The sequence below is a fragment of the Rana temporaria genome, chromosome 1, assembly GCF_905171775.1.
Source record: "Rana temporaria chromosome 1, aRanTem1.1, whole genome shotgun sequence".
Lineage (NCBI taxonomy): Eukaryota > Metazoa > Chordata > Amphibia > Anura > Ranidae > Rana > Rana temporaria.
Genome location: NC_053489.1, coordinates 488,710,213 through 488,734,200, shown reverse-complemented (window position 1 = coordinate 488,734,200; position 23,988 = coordinate 488,710,213). Strand labels below are relative to the sequence as shown.

General features: G+C 41.2%; 1 protein-coding gene across 1 annotated transcript in view; it reads right to left on the bottom strand.

The window, feature by feature from the left end:
* Nucleotides 1-19,742: 19,742 nt before the first annotated feature.
* The window catches only part of LOC120918475 (bifunctional heparan sulfate N-deacetylase/N-sulfotransferase 3-like), a 349,511-nt gene continuing 345,265 nt past the window's right edge, over nucleotides 19,743-23,988 (bottom strand). The window contains exon 14 of the mRNA XM_040330079.1: nucleotides 19,743-20,399. Coding sequence (XP_040186013.1) covers nucleotides 20,280-20,399 — 120 coding nt within the window. The 3' untranslated portion in view covers nucleotides 19,743-20,279. The remainder of the gene's footprint in view (nucleotides 20,400-23,988) is intronic.

The following is a 23,988-nucleotide window of genomic DNA, read 5'->3' as shown; positions in this document are numbered from 1 at the left end:
AAAGTGTGCTGTGTACTTGAAATAAAGAGTCCTGTTGGAACTTACATACAGCCTGCCTGGTGTTTGTTCTTAATGGGTCCGAATGGCACATAGCTGTAATTCGGATCCCGGAACCTTGGATGACTGGACCATCAGACGTTGCAATCGGCAAGCTGACTCACTGGTAGCAGAGGAGTGTCGGGAGAGCAGGACCTGGGCGAGGAAGGATCTCGTCACAACGTTCAAGTCTTGTATGGTACAGGTCTGAATGATTGAATGTATCCTCCTTTACTTTTACTTGCCTAAGCTAAGAAAAAGAATAAAGAAAACGTAAAATATGTCACTTTTAATCTACTATGTATTTGCGATGACATAATTAGTGATAGCAGCGGAGAAGTGTTTGCGTGGCATAACAGCTCCACAGACAGTGAGATTATAGCTGCAAATGAGATGTCTTTATGCAGTGTTATCTCACGTAACCATTCCCTTTACAACTCTTTAGATGAAATACCATGTTTTTTAACAAGCACGCACATTAGTATTCAGCGTGCTTTTGTATTCTCTATAGACTCATAGTCAAATTATTTTTAGTATAATGAGAAAATTAACTGTAGATTTTTTTTAGAATAATTACTTAACTATAGATGTGATTGACAGTATTGGCAATAATGTTGTAAGGTCTTACTCCTTGCGTCAGTGGGGAAAATCAAGCATAATGCATAACTTGTTTTGAATAGCAGCTGTTGTCAAAAAAAATCTAAAGACCATTTTCTATTTTAATTGTCCAACTGGATGAGATCATTTTGTTCATGGGTTGATGAAATGACATTCTTTGTGTATGGTGGATTATAAGGACTAATGGCTTTTTGCCCATTAGCATTAGGTGATTGCAATCTGATTTTAGGATTCTTTAAAGTGACACTAAAGCTTTGATTTTTTTTTAAATAACAAATATATCATACTTACCTCCACTGTGCACAGAGTGGCCCCGACCGTCCTCTTCTGGGGTCCCACAGCGGCTCCACCCTGCAAGAGCTGACCCCCTTAGGGAAGCTCTATCCCGAGGGGGTTACCTTGCGCGTGCACTCCTGTGCCAAACAATCAGCGTTCATAGCCGCTGATTGTATGACTCGGCCCCGCCCCCTGGCGGCTGCATCATTGGATTTGATTGACAGCAGCAGGAGCCAATGGCTGCACTGCTATCAATCTATCCAATTAAGGTGAAAAAACACTAAGGTTTACAACCCCTTTAAGAATTAACTAACATATGGAAGTTTTCAATGAAATGGCTTTTGGAAGCATTTTGTTATATCTGTTTGACAAGTGCAAAAAAATAATGAGACATTCAGAGCTGTTCAGTGTCCTGTGTGTCCTGTGTGCACTTCTGGTGTCCTAGAATAGCCTCAAAGTTCTTATCTTGAAATACAGAGTGTACCAAAAATTCCGAATGAACAAAATAGTAGCGCTAAAAAATAACTAAACGTTTCTAAATATTAAACAATACATTCGTGATACAGAAAATATTGTGAGGAATGCAGGAATATATAAATAAAGTGAAAACAATTGTATAAATATATATGTGAAAAAGCGTCCACATAGAAAATCCAAGGTAATAATATTCAAGGTGAAAACAATTAAAGTGTCCAAAGGAAAACAAATCTTCAAAAAATCTTCTTAGTATGAGACCTTTCACCACACCAAAGTGCTCAGTGACTCCACACCCATAAGAATTGCGCTTACCAATGCGATATGCCTTGCATTCTCATGCTTGGCACAAACAGCAAAATATTTCTCCACACAAACTGACCAATTCCACCAGTGATTCTCAAAGCCGAATCGTTGCTCCACATGAAAGGTAAAGTGACTCCAATGGTGAAGTATATCAAATTTGTTTATTTAAAATCAGTAAAACAGCTTCACACATTGCACTTACATTTGATACAGCAAATCAAGGCACTTCAATAGTGAACTAAGCAGCGGGTTCCTCACAGGTGATTATCTTGTTGCATTATGGTCACAGCACACCTAAATAAAATGATAGACAGGGGGATGTAGTGGCGCTTGCAAATACTAAAAACCGACAATAATTTAAAACAATAAAATATTCTAAACAATGATTCCTAAAGTATGAGAGTGAGTCCGTCCTCTACTGGGGTAAAATTGTGTTCCACTCGAGGTCTATGCCCAAAGAATACCATCCAACATCAATAATTAGATGTGGAAGGAACTGCGAGTGAATAAATAATGAAATCCAATGGATAAAAGTGCCTAACTGGCCGCACAGTGTACATGGGATAATAATCCTTTTTTTAAAAAATATGTGTCATAAATCCTTAAAGTGCTTGATAAAAAACAAGTGCAAAGTGCTAATAAATAAAACAATAATAGCAGTGAATGAAAGCTGCAGCTCTCCTGGAAAGTGGTTAATTACTAATAAGCAAACACATGCAGGAAAAAGCAACAACTGAAAAGAAGTCCAAAAATGCAAGTGTCCTAAAAACCTAAACGGTTCAATCATAAAACTGTTGTTTTTCTGTGCGATGAAAAAAATATAATAATATAATAATAAATAAAAAATAAAAAATCAAAAAAATCAAAAAATCATAAATAATAGTCCAAAAACAGATAGTACAATATCACTGCAGGATTAGTGATAGTGAATAAAACTATATCCAGTGCACAATCAAGTGATAATGATAATATTAAAAATAAAGTCCAAAGTGCAAAGTGCATCTGTGCTCCATTCAACAATTCAGATGATCAGTGGTTAATTCAGTGAAGACTTGTTACATTGTGCTCATTCAGTGAAGACTTGTTACATTGTGCTCATATGTCTGTGAATCAAACCAGCCCGATTTTCCTCAGTGTGGGGATTATTTTTACCAGCCTCTTACCTTCCTGAGGCTTTTACCAAGCCTGTAACAGGAGCTGCTCTGCAGTCACATAGATAAAATCCAGGATCCAAAGACGGCTCACACTCCTCCCCATTCAGGCTCTCAAAAAGAAACACAGGAATGCCTCCATAGCATAAAACCACAGGATATCAGTTTAATAAAGAAAAACGAATACACTCACAAACATTGCTGTGTTAAACAGCGTGTGTACAATCGAGTGTCACCGCTCTGCGGCCGCAAAGCAGGTGACTTCACCAGCAAGCCCTCTGTGTCCTCCTCACGAGTATCGCGACAGCCCTACGCCGCTTAATCATAGGACGTTGGGCTGTCGCGATACTCGTGAGGAGGACACAGAGGGCTTGCTGGTGAAGTCACCTGCTTTGCGGCCGCAGAGCGGTGACACTCGATTGTACACACGCTGTTTAACACAGCAATGTTTGTGAGTGTATTTGTTTTTCTTTATTAAACTGATATCCTGTGGTTTTATGCTATGGAGGCATTCCTGTGTTTTTTTTTGAGAGCCTGAATGGGGAGGAGTGTGAGCCGTCTTTGGATCCTGGATTTTATCTATGTGACTGCAGAGCAGCTCCTGTTACAGGCTTGGTAAAAGCCTCAGGAAGGTAAGAGGCTGGTAAAAATAATCCCCACACTGAGGAAAATCAGGCTGGTTTGATTCACAGACATATGAGCACAATGTAACAAGTCTTCACTGAATGAGCACAATGTAACAAGTCTTCACTGAATTAACCACTGATCATCTGAATTGTTGAATGGAGCACAGATGCACTTTGCACTTTGGACTTTATTTTTAATATTATCATTATCACTTGATTGTGCACTGGATATAGTTTTATTCACTATCACTAATCCTGCAGTGATATTGTACTATCTGTTTTTGGACTATTATTTATGATTTTTTTATTTTTTTTATTTTTTATTTTTTATTTATTATTATATTATTATTATATTTTTTTCATCGCACAGAAAAACAACAGTTTTATGATTGAACCGTTTAGGTTTTTAGGACACTTGCATTTTTGGACTTCTTTTCAGTTGTTGCTTTTTCCTGCATGTGTTTGCTAATTAGTAATTAACCACTTTCCAGGAGAGCTGGAGCTTTCATTCACTGCTATTATTGTTTTATTTATTAGCACTTTGCACTTGTTTTTTATCAAGCACTTTAAGGATTTATGACACATATTTAAAAAAAAAAGGATTATTATCCCATGTACACTGTGCGGCCAGTTAGGCACTTTTATCCATTGGATTTCATTATTTATTCACTCGCAGTTCCTTCCACATCTAATTATTGATGTTGGATGGTATTCTTTGGGCATAGACCTCGAGTGGAACACAATTTTACCCCAGTAGAGGACGGACTCACTCTCATACTTTAGGAATCATTGTTTAGAATATTTTATTGTTTTAAATTATTGTCGGTTTTTAGTATTTGCAAGCGCCACTACATCCCCCTGTCTATTATATGCTGTCAGTGCGTGAGCACTATTAGTTGTGGCTGCTGCTTGATTGTAACTTTTAATTTATTTGTACCACTATATTTTTTCCCGGGTTAGGCTGGTTTGCGCATTAGTTCCCCCCTTGTTTTACACCTAAATAAAAACCGTCAGCCTCACTCCCTGCTCCGTTCGTCTCACTCGTCACTTCAAAAAACACACTACACATGCGATGGTCGGTACTCGGACGCTTCCTTGGTGTGCCGTGTAACTTCCCCTAACTTCTTTTTTGGGCACTGACAGGAGGTTATGATGGGGCACTGACTGGCAGTTACTGGGCACTGATTGGCAGCTGATGGGTACATTTTATGGGGGCTGTGCTGATAATCAATGTGCTGTTTATCAGCACAGACCCCCCCTCTGACAGGAAGAGTCTTCGAACGGCTCTCCCTGGCAGTGCGAACCGAGGAATGCCGTTTACCGGCACTCCGTAGTTCATGCGATGATCAGCTGTCATTGGTCACAGCTGAACACGAGGTAAGAAGCCTCTGTCAGAGGCTTCTTACCATGATCAGAGATGCGGTGTGTCAGACTGACACACCGCACTCATGATCGCCGTGCTATGCACCCACGCGGGCATGCGCCAGATTGTTATCCTGCTGGATGTCATATGACGCCCAGTCAGGATAACAGAACCACTTCTTGGCCGTCAATCTGCTATAGGCCAGGCGGGAAGTGGTTAAATGTTTTATACCATTCTCCCTTTTTTAAATAAGCCATTCTTTAGCTTATCTCACGTGACCTGCCGCCTCTCTCGTCCTCTTCTCCTCCCGACTGACATTAGCGGGGGGTTTCTCGGCCATGCTAGCTACAGCTGTAAGACGGGGAGAGCAGAGAGGCGGAAGGTCACATGAGCGCCGAGCAGCACTCTGAGATAAGGTAAAGAAGGCTTATTTTTATAAAACACAGACACAAGGGCACAAAAGATTATTAAACAGAGAGAATGGCATAAAGTGCATAAAGTGGCTTAACAACCACTTTAACCCCTTATGATAGTAATCAAGTAAAAATAATTGTAAAAATAAAATATATATATTTTTTTAAATACATTTTAATACATTTTTTTAAATAAAAAAAAATGCTGTAACCTCTGTTGTCCGCATACATGTGCAAATGCAAACGCAAGCCCAGGGTGTGCACAAGTATGCAAACTGTGGTCGCACCACACGTGTGACATATCGCCACGTCAGTGTGAGAACAATAATTCTAGCACAGGAGCTCTTAGTTAACTCTACTGATGAGCTGTAAAGACTGTAAAAGCATCAACTATGGTGATTTTTAGACACCGTCTGATTTTGTGATAGTTGGGTGCAATTTTAAGATATGAAATGTTTTGGTATCTAGTTACTCTATGCAACCTCATGTTTTATATTTGGATTAAAAAATAGGTATTATATTGTGTGTTTTTGCACTAAAATTAATTTTAACATATTTTCTCCTGAAAATTTGCTTTTAATAAACAATTTCAGAAATATCATGTGGCATAAGAATTTGTAACTATCACCTTTTCATTCTACAGTGCCTCTGCTTTCAGTAAGTTTCTATCACTTTAGGGGTTTAAAAGAGAAGTAAAGGAATCATTTTTTTCTTAGCTATACTTACCTAGGTGGATGCAGCATGAGTACGATGCTGTATCTGTCCCCCGGCCCCTCCACACTGAGAACCAATCGATCAAACACCGCTGATTGATTGGTTTTCAGAGCTTCATGAGCAGAGAGCTGCAGACTGTCAGTCACAGCTCTCTGCTGTTCTCCCTGCTCGCTCATTGGAGCACTGGGCTGTAGAGGGGGCAGAGCGGCACTTCAGGCTCTCAGCGGCTCGCCGAGAGACTGAGCTGGGTGTCAGTCCAGGCACCTGGCGGATCTAGACTCTGTGGTCGGGATGACGCGCTGCCTGGACTGACATTGGTGACTTCAGCAGAGAGCAAACTTCAGTCCACTCCATGCTCAAAACGGGTCACAGGAGTGCAAAACTAATTGCTGTGACCTTTAGTACATTAGGAACTACATTTGGAACTATAGTGCTTTACTTAGAACTATAGTTCCAGACAAGATAAGGTATGTATTTCTATCTTAAAACACTATGGTCTATAAACTGAAAAAAATTGAGTTGGCTTTACTTAAAACAACAAAGTTGAAAACATGAAAAGTCTAACAAGTCAGACACAAATAAGTTTAGTTGACAGTACTTAAAAAGCTAATGCAAGTAGTAGACCCAGCAAAATATTTTTTTTCAGTGGAGCCAAACTGGTTAAAGGAATAAAACACCCGAAAAGTCATGCACTGCATTTTTTTGCCTTGACTTACATTTTAAAAGATTTCTTTAGGACATCTTTGTTAAGGCAAGAGATTTGTGGCTCTGTTAGATATATTTTTAAGCAAATTACATTAGGGCAATGGAGTGCCTGCAATATACACCATTTACCCACCTATTATACACATATTATGAATGTGGTCATATGGTGATTATAGGGTTGTCAGATACTGAAAAGACCATTTGGAAAACACAGTTCCAATGTCCTTCTGGCATTCACGACCTTTGGTAAACTTAGTAATAGTAATAAAGCAAATATTTTTCCATGGAAGGCCTTTTGACTGTTTAAATATAATTTCCCTCCACTGGCTTCCCATTGCAAAGGCACAACATACAAAGCCATGCACTTTGCCCCATGCTACTGTACATAACCAGCACCACCAGGGCTGGACTGGGACATACATTTGGCCCTGGACTTCATCCAGACCGGCCCACTTTAATAAAAAAAAAATGCTGCCCCCCCACCCCCCTTAAAAAAAATCACGCCCACCAAAAGGCCCCTACATCCATTATTATATATCATGAGAGGGTGTGAGAGAGAGAGAGAGAGAGAGAGAGAGAGAGAGAGAGAGAGAGAGAGAGAGAGAGAGAGAGAGAGAGAGAGAGAGATGGGTGAGTGTGAGAGAGGGAGTGAGTATAGGACCCCTTTTCACACTTGGGCTAAAAATAGCGCCTGTAAAGCACCTGAAAAACGACTCCCCTGCAGTCCCATTGTTAAAGCCAGAGTGCCTTCACACTGGGGCGCTGCGCTGGCGGGGCATTAAAATAAGTCCTGCAAGCAGCTTCTTTGGGGCAGTGGAGGAGCGGTGTATACACTGACTGAGAGACAGAGGAGGGGGGACCGAGAGACAGAGGCGGGTGGTCTGAGAGACAGAGGAGGGGGGTCTGAGAGACAGAGGGGGGTCTGAGAGACAGGGGAGGGGGTCTGAGAGACAGAGGGGGGTCTGAGAGACACATAGCATTTTGCTTTTATGCCAAAAAGTAAAATTTTGGTCTCATCTGACCAGAGCATCTTCTTCCACCTGTTGGCTGTGTCCTGCACATTACATCTTGCAAACTGCAAACAGGACTTCTTATGGCTTTCGTTTAACAGTGGCTTTCTTTTTGCCACTCTACATTACATTGTTGCGGGTTAGAAATCGTGTGAGTGCAGCTGATGTCTATACAAATCGCCCCCCGAAGTCGCCAAAAGTAGTACAGGAACTACTTTTGGGAATCGGTGTAAAATCGGTGCCGATTTGGCACGCATGCAAACATTTGAATTTTAAAAAGCCCCTGTCCCACAGGACCTGGGCTTTAACAGCTATGGTTACCAAGAAGCAGGGTGGTGGACCAATACCTGAGGCAGAAGTTCCAGATGATCCGAAAGGCCTCATGAAGAGTCAGCCTGGAGTATGCCGAATACCACATCCTACTGGGCCAGTGGGAATCACTGGGATTCCCTACATTTGCGCAACATGACAAACCTCCCTCCCCAACATAAACAAACAATACAAGAAATCCACATGGGTAGGTAATTGGATATAAAGGATTTTGCGGTTTGGAGTGGCTGAAGTAGGCTACTGTCGGTGGCAGCAGCATCCTTGAAACCCTTTTTTTCAAGCCTTCTTGTGCATGCGCGTGATGTCACGATGCACAATGTGGCACTGCGTGTGCATGAGCTTGTGTATTGCAACGGTGCAGTCACCCATTGAACTGGCAGGTGTTGAACACACTTTACCATGACGATACCAGGGAGACCATGTGTTTGGCACCATGATTGGTGCGGGCCAGCACAAATTTTTCTTCCCGTTTGGCCGATCCAATTATTATTATTCAATTTTCATTTAATTGATGCCAATCAATTTACATATACTCTATGTTTTGCTCCATAAGACACACCTTTTCCCCCCAGAAATGGGGGGAAATGTCAGTGCATCTTAAAGAGCGAATATTGACCAGACCCACCCTCCCCCCGGCCCGGATACAAGCTATCTTCCTGGCTCTGTCCCTCTGTCTGTGACTGCATGGATCTGTTTTTCCTCTCTGACCATGGGGAACGGAGTGTGTTAAGCCTGCCTGTGATTGCCGCTGCACAGCTGTTTGTATAAACCCGGACACCAGTCACCTGTCTGGCTCTGTTCCTCCACTCCGGACTGCATAGCACTACTCCCCTCCTCCCTGACCATCGGGAAAGGAGTGTGCCTTTTCATGGGCTGACTCTGGAGTATTTGGATTCTCCAAAAACGTCCCCCTTATTTGACATCTGACAGTTTGAGAGTCCACCTCCTTCACACCCTCCGTAAACATCTCACTGTCTCCACACAAGATCAGGGTCGGTGACAGCCCCCCCCCCCCCCCGGGACTGTAGAGGCTGATATGCTAGTCGTGAGTTACTGACATTCCCAGGCTTCTCTCCAATTTGAAAAAAACAAACACAATGACGGCACGAAAGAGGGAAATTTGAACCACAATACCACAAAAAGTGGATAAATAAATAATTATAAAAAGGGAAGGGGGGGAAGGGAAACGAAAGACCAGTGACTGAATTATAATAAAGAGGATGGTAATGAAAGTCCCAATATTTAAAGTTCGTATATAAACAGTTCAGGATGACATATAAACCTTGGCAGCACTTTGGAGAGTGAAGTAAGACTCTGTAATAGCAAAAACAAAAAGAAAAAATGTGCCTACTAAGTGCAGTATGTCTGATAATATGAAATATATTAATTAAAACAGTCAAATGGCTACTCACTTAAAAGTAGTACAAAATGCGCTCATAAAAAGGGAAGTGTAGTCACTGTGGATCGTCAGCCGATGATGGTGGCTTCTCTGGTGAAGGTTTTGTTGATTGCTGTCCAGGGAAGAAGCGTTGCAGAGCACTGCGGGCACAGCGAAACCAGACACACAGACAAGCCCCATTTCGCTCCACAAAGCATATATAAGCAGGCCGGTCAACTCCTCCCATTAGATCTGATGAAAATGAGGAAGCATTAAAACACGCCATCACCACTAGCCCCTGCCTGACGTCACTTCTTGTTGCCGAGAGCTGTGTGCGATCCAGGCTGGAATGCACGCCACCGAATAGTCACTTCCGGGTTTCGCTGTGCCCGCAGTGCTCTGCCACGCTTCTTACCTGGACAGCAATCAACAAAACCTTCACCAGAGAAGCCACCATCATCGGCTGACGATCCACAGTGACTACACTTCCCTTTTTATGAGCGCATTTTGTACTACTTTTAAGTGAGTAGCCATTTGACTGTTTTAATTAATAAATTATCAGACATACTGCGCTTAGTAGGCACATTTTTTCTTTTTGTTTTCTCTCCAATTTGATCATCTGAATAATGTTTAGGAAAGGATACATTTGTCATTAAAGCTTGTTACCTTTTACTTGAATTTCCTGGTTTATTGACAAAATACTGGATCAGTGCTCCTTGTGTTGTTTTTTTTCACTGGGTTGGCAGATCCTATGTAAGTTCACCATAATAATTATTTAATAAACTACCTTTTTTACATGGAAATTTTAGAGGCTGTTATCCATTATGCAATCTGCAAGACTGTCATTGTTGCCCACATCTACAGGGTGGGCCATTTATATGGATACACCTTAATAAAATGGGAATGGTTGGTGATATTAACTTCCTGTTTGTGGCACATTAGTATATGTGAGGGGGGAAACTTTTCAAGATGGGTGGTGACCATGGCGGCCATTTTGAAGTTGGCCATTTTGAATCCAACGTTTGTTTTTTCAATAGGAAGAGGGTCACATGACAATGGTGTGCTTGGTTTTAACGTAACTTTATTCTTTCATGAGTTATTTACAAGTTTCTCTTTGTTTACAGCCATTGACATGTCGCCAAGGTTAACACGTGCGGAGCGGATAGAAATTGTTTTGATGTCTGGTGAACGCAGTAACGGGGTCATTGCAGCAGATTTCAATGCAAGACAGCCTACGAGATCACCCATCTCCCATGCTACAGAGGTGCTCCGATAGTGCAGGTCAAATGTGGGTTTATTCAAAAACCAATAAAGCTTAAAAGTGATCAAAGTACACATTTTTTAAAAAGGGGCAATACGTGGAGTGGAGTGGTGTGGGCTTGGTACACCACTCCACTTATTGCCCCTTTTTAAAAATGTTGTACTGTTGCTTTTTGGAGTTTTCTCCATTGTGCCATCCTCAATCCTCAAAAGGATTCCTTGATCGGAAGTCGGTCTACCATTGTCTGAGGACCATTTGGACATCCAGCAAATTCAGAGTCTCCCTTGAATTTGGGACACCTTCTAAAAGAGTTGTCAGCTGCTATCTGTTTAGTCCATCTAGAATCTTCAGACAAGCTGATGTGACTGGCCATTGGGATTTCATATGCTCTAATGATCTGCCTCACAAGTATATCCGGTAAAAGTATTCTCCCTCACTCCTTTGCAAGAAGTTTCATGTGATGACCCATATTGCTACATGTCTGGTTTCACCATCCCACTCTATGGTTTTTTGAATGGACCCTTCATGTGGACTTATTTATTTATTTACATTCACTTTTGTTGCACTTTGAGGCCAACCTTACTACGCATGATTTGGTCTCTCTTAATTTTAGCGCTACATTTCCTATTAGAGTCACATTTGAATCTTAGTCACATTTTATGTAGCTGCTCTCATCCATTTTGGTTTTCACCTTTTGGTTTATTATATGTTTTAGACTAGTACAATATTTTTTTCCCTTTCTTTCCTGTTATCTTAGAAGCAATATTTTAAATCATACGCCATATCAGTCAGTCTATCACAACTCCAAAATATATGGACCAGCATACCATGAGCAGAGCAACCTCCAAAACAGATATCAGAAACCTCAGGAAATATAGCATGGAATCTAACAGGTGTATACTACAATCGAGTGAGAATTTTAAGGGTAGTTTTCCTGATGGTTAAGGACTTAGCACATTTCCTCCCGATCCTGAGGGGAAAATTGCATGTCACGATCCTCCTCTTATTTCTGCATATGAGGTAAAGGATCATATAAAAAAAATAGAAACATATAAACCAGATATTAATCGCTTCCCTCCTGGGAGAATCATGGCTTATTTGTTTATTTAAAGGCGGCAGGAATGGTTGGAGAGTTAGAAAATAGCAAGAACTGTAGAAATGCCTAAATTGCATATAACTATACCTCTTATGCTGTGGGATATGTCTTAAAGCGGAGCTCCACCCAAAATACATCCTCCCTCCTAGTTTTGACAGGTACCAGCTCCCACTTCCACTCGGATCACCTAGGCAATCCAAGCAGACGTTTTACTTCCCCCTCCCCCACACAGTCTTCTGGGACACAGAACAGGCCCCAAAAGACTACAGAACCCTTCACAAAGCACAGTGCAAGTCACACATGTGCAGTGTGCACCCGGCTGTGAAGCCGAAAATCAAACAGCTGACTATCCACAGTTAGGATGCCGGGACCGGGAATCTGATGGCTAGTGAAGAACAAGCCTGGGTAAGTCTCCATTTATTAAAAGTCATGTTAAACTAAACAAGTTTATTATTCTTCCACCAGAGAAAATTCTCAGGTCGCGAAAGCCTGCCAGGAATGAGGGATCTTCTAGAAAGGAAGTCCAAGGTGAGGTCACTGAGATCAATTTCCTATGGGGGAAATTTCTTATGTTTGACTTAATCCAGAAAAGGTTTAGGAAAACAAATGGACAGAGCTCCAAAACAATAAACCAATTTGGTTAGGCTGTTCATTTTAACTGCCAAAACTCCCAGTAAGGAGAGGGATATGACAGAATCTATAATTTTTACAAAAGAAGGAGAAAACATTGGCATTATAAGACCTTAAAAATGGGAATTAAATACTTAGGGTCACAATGGGAAGGGGGAGGTTAATAGGCATTGCTGAGTATTTAGATAGATTAACCGATAATCCCGTCAAGAAAGCAAATTAACATAGTACAGACAACAAATTTGGTAATGAAACCAAAGGTTGGGAAATAAATAGCATGACATAGTCTGCATACATACACAAGTTGAATTGAGAGTGGCCATTATAGTATCCTCTGACATCCGGGTGGTTATTGATGGCTATAGCTAATGGCTTCATTGCAAATGCAAACAACAGGGGAAAACGGAACGTCCTTGACAAGTACCACAGCCCAGTGTGAAAAACCCAGAACTGCAACCAGAATTTTGCCTCTTCCTTTAGGGGGATGATACAGGGCTTGAAAACCATGAAGAAACTCACCTTTGAAACCATAGTGTCATAGCAAATCAAGTAGGGCCTGGTGACACTATCAAAGGCTTTATTGATATCAATGCTTAAAAGAAGAATTGGTTTAGCGTGTAAATTTGTGTCCTGAATCACATTGCAAACTAAGCAAATGTTATCTGTGATAAATCTATTTGGGACGAACCCTGAGTCATATTGTGTTTCGCAATATGACGATGAAACATACTGCGAAAAGCGTTGGGACACTCCACTGCTGCCACGCACATTTGATCAAGTGCCCTTTTCCACGTTTCGTGTAAGTGTTTCCATCTATTATTAAATACTCACTGCCTACAGTATTACACTATGTGCGTTTTCTTTTCAACTCTTTCCAACTATATCGGGCTCATGGTTTGACCGTCTATGGGTCATCATCTCCAAGCATCATACATCTTCTCCATTCGATTGGTGGACTTGTCATTTATTAGCGTTGAAGATTTGATCTCGTGTTGATACATCCATTGAGTATATCAAGCTTTGTTGACCCTCTGAGCGTATGCTTTTTAGGGTTCAACATTTCTGGTAAGCCTCTGTGGATTCGGTGGTGGTCCTTTCACAAGTGTGTGTCACGTTTAAAGTGTGGGAATATCGTATGGTTTCTTCTCACTCAAGAATTATTCACTTAGTTGAACTCGCCATTCAAGTTTCACCCAGTTTACACATGACTTTTTGGACTTTCACATTTGTTATATACTGTTTTTTGATTGCACACCACTCATCTGGTGATTTCTATTTATGTTTGATATTTTTTCACCTAGATATTCAGTTTCTACATCATCTAGTTACTATTCAGCGCTATAATTTATATGTATTTTCCACTAGGAATAAGTCGTTTAATTGGGCAGTGCAGAGGGCTTTAGTTAGTGTTTTAGGAAACATTCTAGAGGAAGGAGTAGGTTTGCTCTTATCTAATAAGGGGTAAGCAACCAAGTTAAAGTCATCCACAATATACATATGGGAGGAGTATCCTCCTGACCAAATCTCCAATTCCATTAGCAGCCTCAAACTTGCAAGGAACCTTCACCATGCTTCACTGTTGGTTGCAAACACACATTATTGTACCACTCTCCAGCCCTTCGGTGAACAAACTGCCTCCTGCTCCAGCCGAATATTTACAATTTTGACTCATTAGTCCAGAGCACCTGCTGACATTTTTTTCCATCCCATTTCCTATGTTTTCATGCATGGGTCAATAAGCCCTGGCTCCACATCTGAGGTATGGCTTTTTGGCTGCAATTCTTACATGAAGACCACTTCTGCCCAAACTTCTCAGGTCAATAGATGGGTGTAACTGGAAACCACTGTTTTCCACCAGTTCTGTACTGATGGCACTGCTGGAGATATTCCAAAGCCAGAGGGAAGTAAGCATGATGTGTCTTTCCTCTGCTGCATTGGGTTTCCTTGGCCAGACACATTTTTTGAAGGATAACCCTGTAATATCGAGTGAGGAAATCGAGTGTGAACTCTTGGAGGAATTAGATTCATTTAGGCAGTTAAGTGCTTTTCTTTGCTCAATTTCAAGGCAGGTGAAGGAGATAGCGACACTTACCGAATTTGAGAAGCTATGTTTAAAAGGGGACCCAGTGAGACATTTGCTGTCTCTGCTCTGTGCTCCGGTGAACGAACTAAAAGCTCCACAAGAATTAGGTTTTATACAGGCATGGGAGAGAGATTTGGGAGTTACTTTTTCCAAGACCCAGAAAAAGCACATGTAGCATCAAAATGTATACATAGACTTTTTAATCCATAGGACTGGATTGAATATGCGCAGTGGTAGATCTTTCTTTTACTCGCTTTTGCTCAACATGTTTTGCGTCCAAAACGCTTCATCAGGAGCATAATGATCTAATGATAAATATACATGACACGAACAAAGAACATCAAAAGATGTCAATTAGTTATACATATTTAAACATAACAAATACATACAAAAATAAACAAACAATATATAGAATTAAAAACTGCCAATCGTTATTACCAGTGCATAGCATCCCGGTGTCCCGCCTCCCCAGAAAGCCCTCAAAGAGACAGAGACCAACCATCAAAACATGCCCCTGGGTATTTATAAAAATAGGAACATGTAGGGAAATAGAGAGTTATAGTTTCAGTTTGCGTAGGGGGTCTACATGGAGAGTAGCAAAATAACCAAAGAATATACAGGTTTAATAAGTAAAAAAGGAAGGAAAAAAAAACCGCAAGTAATAGTGAGACATTGTTAACTTACAGGTTCAACAGGTCTCCGCAGCAATGTGTGGATCAGACTGTTATTAATACATTTTAACATATACAGTGCTGTTACCTAGCCAGCCAAATAGGCATATGGTAGGCAGTTTAAAACACCTGAAAGCAAAAACAGAAAAAATACCCTAGTATCGAAAACCTGTTAGACTCATATAGGGGGGGGGGCACTGATAGGGGTCAAGATATATGGAGAAAAGATTGGATGAAAAAGCAGAAAAAGAGGGGAAAAGGGAAAACCAAAACGGAAAAAATCTCACCATAGTATATGAGGGTAATAAAACTTTTGGCTAGTGCACGGTTAGTTGAGAGACAATAATTAGTGAAGGACAACGGGTACTCCAACTGGGATCCCTAGAGTGCAGAAATCTGTGGTAGCTCAGAATTGTTGAATAGCTTGTAGGCTGGATGGCAGGGGGAGAAGAAAAACGGATGTATAAAGAATTACCACCGTAACACAAAAAAACGAGAATAATAACCCGTCCAACGTGTATAGAAAAGGGGGGGGGTGTTTTTTGCACGACCACCCGGCAGAAAAAAAGGTATTGGGCTTAGTGCATAACAGATCAAGTCCAAAGGATTGGGCCCGATAAATACTGAATAATATCCAAAGTAGAGTGGGGGCATAGTAAGGTCTTGTGTCTCAAGAACGGTGGCAGTGTTTACCTTAATGTCCAGCAAGGAGCACCAGATGAGGACCCGTTAGGAACAGCCTTGTTATAGGCTCGCCGCAGGACGGACTTGCTGTATCCGCGAGCCAACAACCTGGTCTTTAGACCTTTTGCTTGTGTCTGAAAATCAGACATATACGTACAATTACGCCGTAGCCTGATGTATTGGGCATAGGGGATACTGCGTAGAAGAGCTGGGGGATGAGAGCTGGCCGCGTGGAGCAAGGTGTTGCCTGCTGTGCTTTTCCTGAATAAATCAGTGAATTTTCACTATTTTTGAATACTGTAAGATCAAGAAATATAGTGGTAGATTGGTCAGAGTTAAATGTAAATTTTAAATTAAATTGGTTGTCACCGAGACTATCGATGAATTCCAATAGTAATGCTTGCATGCTAGTCCAAACAATGAAGACATCGTCGATGTACCTCATCCAAACGAGTACATGACACAGGTGTTTTACCATAGACTTGCTGGAAAAAAGATGCCTCTCCCACCCCCCCAGGTACAGGTTGGCGTAGCCCTGCACCTGGAGGTAGTGGGAGCCGCAGAAACCAAACCAGTTGTGAGTCAGAATGTATTGCAACAACTTAATGATAAAGTCATTGTAAGGCCAGTGGTGATGGTCCTCCTCATGGAGGAAGGTCCGTACAGTTTCGACTCCCAACTCGTGAGGGATACTGGAGTAGAGAGCCTCCACATCCAAGGTCACGAGTAGGGAGCCGGGAGGCACGACCATACCCTCAATTTGTTTGAGGAGAGCCAACGTATCCTTAACATAAGACGGCAGTGCCGTAACATGGGGCATCAGCACTGAGTCCACTAGTTTGCTGGCATTTTCTGTTAAACTACCTATGCCTGAAATTATTGGTCTCCCAGGGGGTGAAATTGTGTCCTTATGCACTTTAAAAAGTAGCCACCCGGAGAAAACGGACATTGAGGTAATTATAGGTGTCCTGATCTATTAGGGAGTCAGATTGAGAACATCCAGTTCTACGATGGGAACTGTGTCAATCCTAGCGTCTGAAAATTTAGCGTAGCAATGTTGCTCTGCTTGACATGTGAGTCTAAAGTGCTCTGCTTCTTAAAAGTTTGTAATTGTATTGATGGGTGTTTGTTAGCATTCGCCGCAGAATTGGATACCGGAGAGTGTATACTATTCTCCACAGTCGTATCCACTAGCTGTATGTTACTGGGGCCTAAACCTGACGGGTATGGCGCTGAGGTCGTACCTGAGGTAACGCTTGGCTGTGTCAACAGGTGTAGTGCCTTCTGGGCAACAGGGCCCATATAGGTCTGTGATGTATATACATTACCTTGAGTCAGCGGTGCGCCACGTCTAAGCGAAGGTTCGATTGATCTTAGAGTATGATTATCCGGGCGTTTTTTTGGGGTACGGAGTGAATTGCCCAGCACCATAATTACGCTTACGTCCACAAAAATCGCCATTTGTATTTGTCGACCCTTTCGTGGTTGACTGTTGGGAAGAGAAAGTGGAAATGGATGAGTGAGATTCAGTGTCTTCATCACTCATACCTCTATCCCGCCCTGTTCTCGATTGTCTACCTCTATTTTTCAGAGACCCACGGTTCTGGGAGAGATTCTGCCATCGGTAGGCGAAACCCTCCGAGAATGCTGTTGTATCCTTAAGGAGTTTGTTTTGCTTTTGAAAAATAATGTCTTTGTTAATTTTGGTAATATAGTCTTTAACTTCCTGCCATTTTTTAGGGAAAAGTTAATGTTTCTTGAGAATTTCACTAATGTCTTGTAGAGATATTGGGCCAAATCCTCAAAATCGTAGCCTAACTTAATTTTTCCCATTTAAGTTACACTGGCTGGAAATTTCTACCTAAGTGCCCGATCCACAAAGCACTTACCTAGAAATTTCACGCAGTGTAAGCTAAATTCTCCTGGCGCAAGGCGGTCCTGTTATCCAGGGGGCGATGACAATTTCAATGAGGCGCGCTCCCGCGCCGGCCGTACTGCGCATGCTTGTGATGTCATTTTCCCAACGTGCATCGTGCGAAATTACGTTACGCCGGGCTTTGTGGATTGCGACTGGACAATAAAGTTGCGACGGGTTAAAAAAAAGATACGGCGAAAAAAAAATCAAATTAAAAAAAAGATTGCGACGATCGAAAAAAAGGTCTGTTTTTACAAGGTGTAAACAGTTTACACCTTGTAAAAGCATCCCTAATTTTACGCATGCAAACGTAAACTTACGGAGAAAAAACAAAGCTGAAAAGCTTTGTGGATCTCTGTAAGTCCTCATTTGCATACGCGAAGCGGCATTTCGACGCAAAATGCCCCCAGCGGCGGATGCGGTACTGCATCCTAAGATCCGCCAGTGTAAGTCTCTTACAGATGTCGGATCTTCTGCCTATCTTTGGAAAACTGCTTCTGAGGATCAGTTCCAAAGATAGGCACAGGGATACGCAGGCGGAACAGCAGATCCGCCTGCGTATCCCTTTTGAGAATTTGGCCCATTATCTCTTGGTCTAAACCATTCAGTTCAGTTTTATAATGGGTTACCAATAAGTTAATCAGTTCAACACTACATTGTGTCAATTTTTTTTCCCAAGCTGATTTAAATTCGGTATCGTAATTGTCAAAGGAAGGAAAGACTTGTGCTCTTAATCCTACGGGACTAATATTCTCACGTGCATACTGCTGGAGAAAATCAATATGCCAATACAGATTAGATTTTTTCTTAAGCATTCTTTTCATCTTAGAAATATACTGGTTGAGGCTAATTTTGTGTGTAGTATTGACCTTACAGGCCGATTGGATCACATTAATGTACCCGAGCCATGCAGTACCTACAAAATCCATAGGAGAAAAAAATGAAATGAATAAATATTTATAGATTTTCTACAGTATCTACTTGTACTGTCAAAAGTCCATTCTATTAGCCCAGATTAATTTCCAGTTTCATATTATTGGGACGTTGGTACACTTTAACAGTAGCATTCACAGTATTTAGTCGCCCTGTGTTTTATGCACTTTACTTAGGCAAGGTCCACTTAAATCTTCCTGTATTGTTGCTTCAGTTAAGACAGTGATCCGACTTCTGAGGCAACTTCCATTTAAATCAATGGGTACAAGTTGCCTACAAGTTGCCTAGAAGTCGGATTGAAGTAATACAGGAACCTTTTCTGAAGTCTGAGCAACTTCAGTAGTGTGTGTTAAGACGGCTCCCATTCATTTCCATTCATTTTCTCAACCACGCGACTTGGGACGACTTGGGGCAACTTCAGGTCAGATTCCAGGTCGCCCCAGTGTGAACCGGCTCTAAGAAGTTTTGTGTCCATTAAAAAAATATTTTGTTTTAAAAGGGACTAGTATATATATATGATGCCTGGTATCAACATCTTTATCCCTCTGTACAGCAGAGCTCAAACTAAGAGAAAAAGAAGCCACACAATAATAAAATCAGTTGTGGGGTAGTGCTAATGTGCTAACAAGGAACATGACGCAGAGCTCTCATCAATCTGCTGCTTCTCCTTTTCTTTTTAATCACAGGCCAGAAGAAGGGGGGGCCTATTTGTATTACTGTAGAGAAAAGTCAGGTCTACAATACTGTGCTGTCTGGCAGGGCTGTGTAAATCTCAGTAATTATTGTACATCATTTCAAAATCGTATTTATCTGTTTGCCTGGATTTCAATTTTAAACATTTATAATAAACAGCAGCAGGCATAAATATTAACATCAACAGAGACCCTATAGATATTAGATATGAGTGCTGCATATCTCCACCTTTTTGGGCAGTATTGCAATGCTTATTTGTTATCTGTTTCAATGTGTTTATTGAGTTTTGCAATGAAGAAACATAAAAAAACATTATCTTATTTTTTATAATTTTAAATGGCTTTAGTGTAATGTTTTAAAAAACAAACACTCAATGTTGGTAGGTAACATAAAAACATTTATTGTAAAATCAGATGATCCAGTGACTTTACACTTTAATGATAAGATATTACCACATTTTTTTTTATACAATTTATTATTTTTACCTTTACCAATCTCTAGCCTTAGATGGCTGATTTATATATACTAAAGCAAGGAAAATTGAAGCTGACATGGACCTTTTTGTCCACCATAACCAATCAGGTTTACATTTTTCAAAAGTAGTTTTTAGCAATAGCACTACTCTGACTCCAGTTTCCTTTGCTCCAGTTTTGATAAATCACTGCCAATGATATGTTAACCAGTCTTTTATCATGACAGAAACCATGACAAGCTGTAGGTCAAAGGCCATGGACTGGCAGTATGTTCTATAGGAGAGTGTTGGTGAGATCCACATGCCAGCACATGGAACACAGCATTTCTGGTGGTGCTCTCTCAAAGATCTGAATGTTAAAGTTTTGACAGCTGGTATAATAAGTGGTCCTTGCATTTGGTTACTGGAAGTCCCCCTTAAGTATTTTGCTCATATTCTCTGCTATCTTATTTTCTGCAGCTCTTGTCTAAGCCACGCTGGCAAAGGTTGTCCAAGTCTGTGCAAAAGTTTGGACAATTCCACATTGTGATCCCGATAATAGCTTGATAGGAAGGCTCTGCACTAAAAAAGAAAAAACAAGAGTGTTAATAGACCATAAACCCAATGCATTTTGTATTAACTAAATGGTGTTTTACATTTGATTTTGCATGTGTTGATTTAAGCCGATTTATAATAGAGAGTGGATCTCACCAATATCTCTCTGCTTTGCACTGCAATGTTAGTCCACACTGCAGGCTACATTTTACAGGCCATTCATAAAATGTAGGACACAGTGTGGATCCTGAGGTCTGTCATTGAGTGTTCACTGGCTAATGCAGCAGCAAACAGCCTGGCCCGGATTCAGATAGGAGATACGATGGCGTATCTCCTGATACGCCATCGTATCTCTGAGTGCGGGCCGTCGTATCTATGCGCCTGATTCAGAGAATCAGTTACGCATAGATTTCCCTAAGATCCGACTGGTGTAAGTGTGTTACACCGTCGTATCTTAGGCTGCATATTCGCGCTGGTCGCTAGGTGGCGCTTCCGTATAGTTACGCGAGGAATATACTAATTAGGTATTTACGCCGATTCAGAAACGTACGACTGGCCGGCGTTTTTTTTACGTCGTTTACGTTAAGCTTTTTCCAGCATAAAGTTACCCCTGCTATATGAGGCGTAGCTAATGTTAAGTATGGACGTCATTCCCGCGCCGAGTTTTGAAAATGTTATGTCGTTTGCATAAGTCGTTCGCGAATAGGGCTTTGCGTAAGTTACGTTCACGTCGATACCAATGAGGCTTTGCGGCGTAATTTCGAGCATGCGCATTGGGATTTTTTCACGAACGGCGCATGCGCCGTTCACAAAAGCGTCAAATACGCGGGGTCAAGTGAAATTTAAATAAAACACGCCCACAACATCCCCATTTGAATTAGGCGGGCTTACGCAGTCACACATACGTTACGCCGCCGTAACTAAGGGCGCAAGTTCTTTCTGCATACAGAACTTACGCCAAAATTTACGGCGGCGTAACGTATTGGAGATACGTTTCGCCCACAGAAAGATGTGATCATCTTTCTGAATCCGGGCCCCTCCTGTATTTAGAGGAAAGACATGACTATGACAGGTCAAGTGACTGGGCTCTCTTGCTTTTTTGTTTGTCCCCACTCACATTAATGTTAATAGTACTAAGCACATCACTGTGCTTTAAAAAATGGCCATTTACATTTTGTAAAGGTATTTTCACAGTAAGGCTGTAGGTATGGTCACAGGTTACATGTGAAATTTTAGGTATGTTAGCACATAATCCACATGGAAAAAATATAACCATTGTAAGGCTTATTAAGCAAGGCAATACAGTAAGATATGATTTACAAAAAACAAAGAGGGATGCCAGCTAAGTGCAGCATTAATAAGTTTATTATGATTAAAAAGCCAAATGCAAACTTACAAAAATATAAAATCAAAGAGCTTATTTGCAGCCATACCACATTGGATGAAAGCCGTCAACTGGAAAAGCCACTTGTGACAGCAAACAGCGTGTTGTCAGTGAGGAAACCAAGTCCCAGTGTTGCCAACCGCCCTTTAATTTACAGGCAGTTCGTAAATTTAAGCCCATTTTCGGGCTGCCCGTAAATGTCCATTACGGGAGCCGCTACCCATAAAAAAGATGTCCACGAGCAGACAATGCAACTGCACATACGCCGCTCCAAAGCCGGCTGGTCTTGGCAAAGCTTGTACACGCTCGCCCAGGCGGATCATGCGCAGTAACGTAATGGCATCGCCTGGCGCCATTTTTGAATAGAAGCTCCCTCTTGGTGGTTCCAATGACGACCCCTAGTATGCTTGCCACCAGTCGCCACAGCAGTCAACAGAGGAGGAGCAGAGGAGGGGTGAGGGGTGAGGAGAGTGGCACTGACTGTGTGTGGGGGGGTGGCAAAAAGGGGACAGAGGGAGAGATAAAAGGGGCACAGGAGGAGAACACACTGATGTGGAGAGGTAATATGAAGGTGGACAGGGGAGAAAGTCAGGCCAGTCTGAGGGGGGGTTGTTGATGTAATGGGGGAGGGGAAAAAATGTAAGGAGGCACTGATATAAAGGTTCCCCCCTATATTAGTAAGCCCCCTTACCTTAGTGTATTCACACTGTGGAAGGTGGTCTCTAGTCACCAGAGCCCCCCCTTCCACCATAGCTCATGATCTGCAGCGTTCCCCTTTACATAAGAGTTCCCTTTCATTGTATGGGGGGATCCTGCAGACTCTGATGTAAGAGAGAACTCTGTGCTGGCTGGGTTATAGTAATCTGACCTTCATGTCAATGTAGAAATATGTTCTATAAGTTTTGTTTAACCGCTTAATGACCAGGTCACGCATATATACGTCGATACAATGCCTCCTGTGGGCAGATCGACCTATATATATATGTGCCCTTTAAGATGCAGCATTGTGGGGGCGCGCGTGCCCCGTTGTGTTCAATTTCAGAGATTTGTTCCTGTCTCAGGTGGAGCTGCCCACTGAAGTACAACACCCTTCCTATGGGACTTTTATGAACTCTTTATGAACATTTTATGAACTACCTATACTACACACGCCTATCTTCACATTTATCTAGGGGGGTAGAAGCTAGAATCTGTTTGCATCACACCATCAATTGTTGTTTGTGCATAAGATATGATTTGGATCTTTAAATGTTAAATGTCCTTATTAATTTAAATTCTTTACATTTCACAGTTCCCGTGTATATTAAAGGGCAGGCATTCTAAAATAGGGCTCTATATGCAATTCATATAAAACAAAATGTGGGCTTCTTTTTTAAAAGAGTTAAGGGGGAATGTTACTTTATAAATATGATGTCTGTTCCGCATTAAAGTATTCAAAGCTACTTGTTCACTAAGATGAATAAATTCTTGCCCATGCACAAAAGTGATCTCATTCCGGACCGTCAAGGATCGGAAGCAGAAGACAAGTGGGTGAAGAAGTTGGCAGGTGTCGAGGGGCTACTGGACACCGTATCACTGGAGTGGAGGCATGTATAGTTCTGCTTTAAGAATCTTTTACATAAATTATAAATTGTGTGAATAATAATTTTAGTTATTCAGTAATAAGCAGATGAAAAAAGTAACCAGGGATTTGCTTTTCACATTATTGGATAATTGAAGTGAATATTCACACAATGTATTTTTTAATTTATCTGTTTGAAATACAGTATACCTGGATAATAATAAATCTCAGGTGTTCTTGTATACAAGCCTTAAATGAAACCTTTTTACAACATTGACAGCTTTTTAAATAAATAATACAGCTGTTATTAATTCTATAAATACAGCTATTTAGCAAATGCTTCATCCAATATTACAAGAAAAAGTCCCTTCTATATTCCAAAAAGTAAGAGATGCTGGCAATATCAGGATCTCATAGGGAGATTTTTTTTTAGCTGAGAGTGTTTCATTAAAAATTTAGTTGTCTGAAACTACCTGGAGCTTGGTGTAAGGCAGGTAATTGTCATGGCAGAATTATACATAACATACAGTTGCAATTATAGAAATGTCTCAATTTTCAACACCCACTGAGAAAATAACATGGAACAAGACAATTACTGTAACACCATGCTGCTCGGAAAGTTCTCTTGTTCCTTGCTAATTAAGTAAAGTATGGCTGGATGTTACATGCTT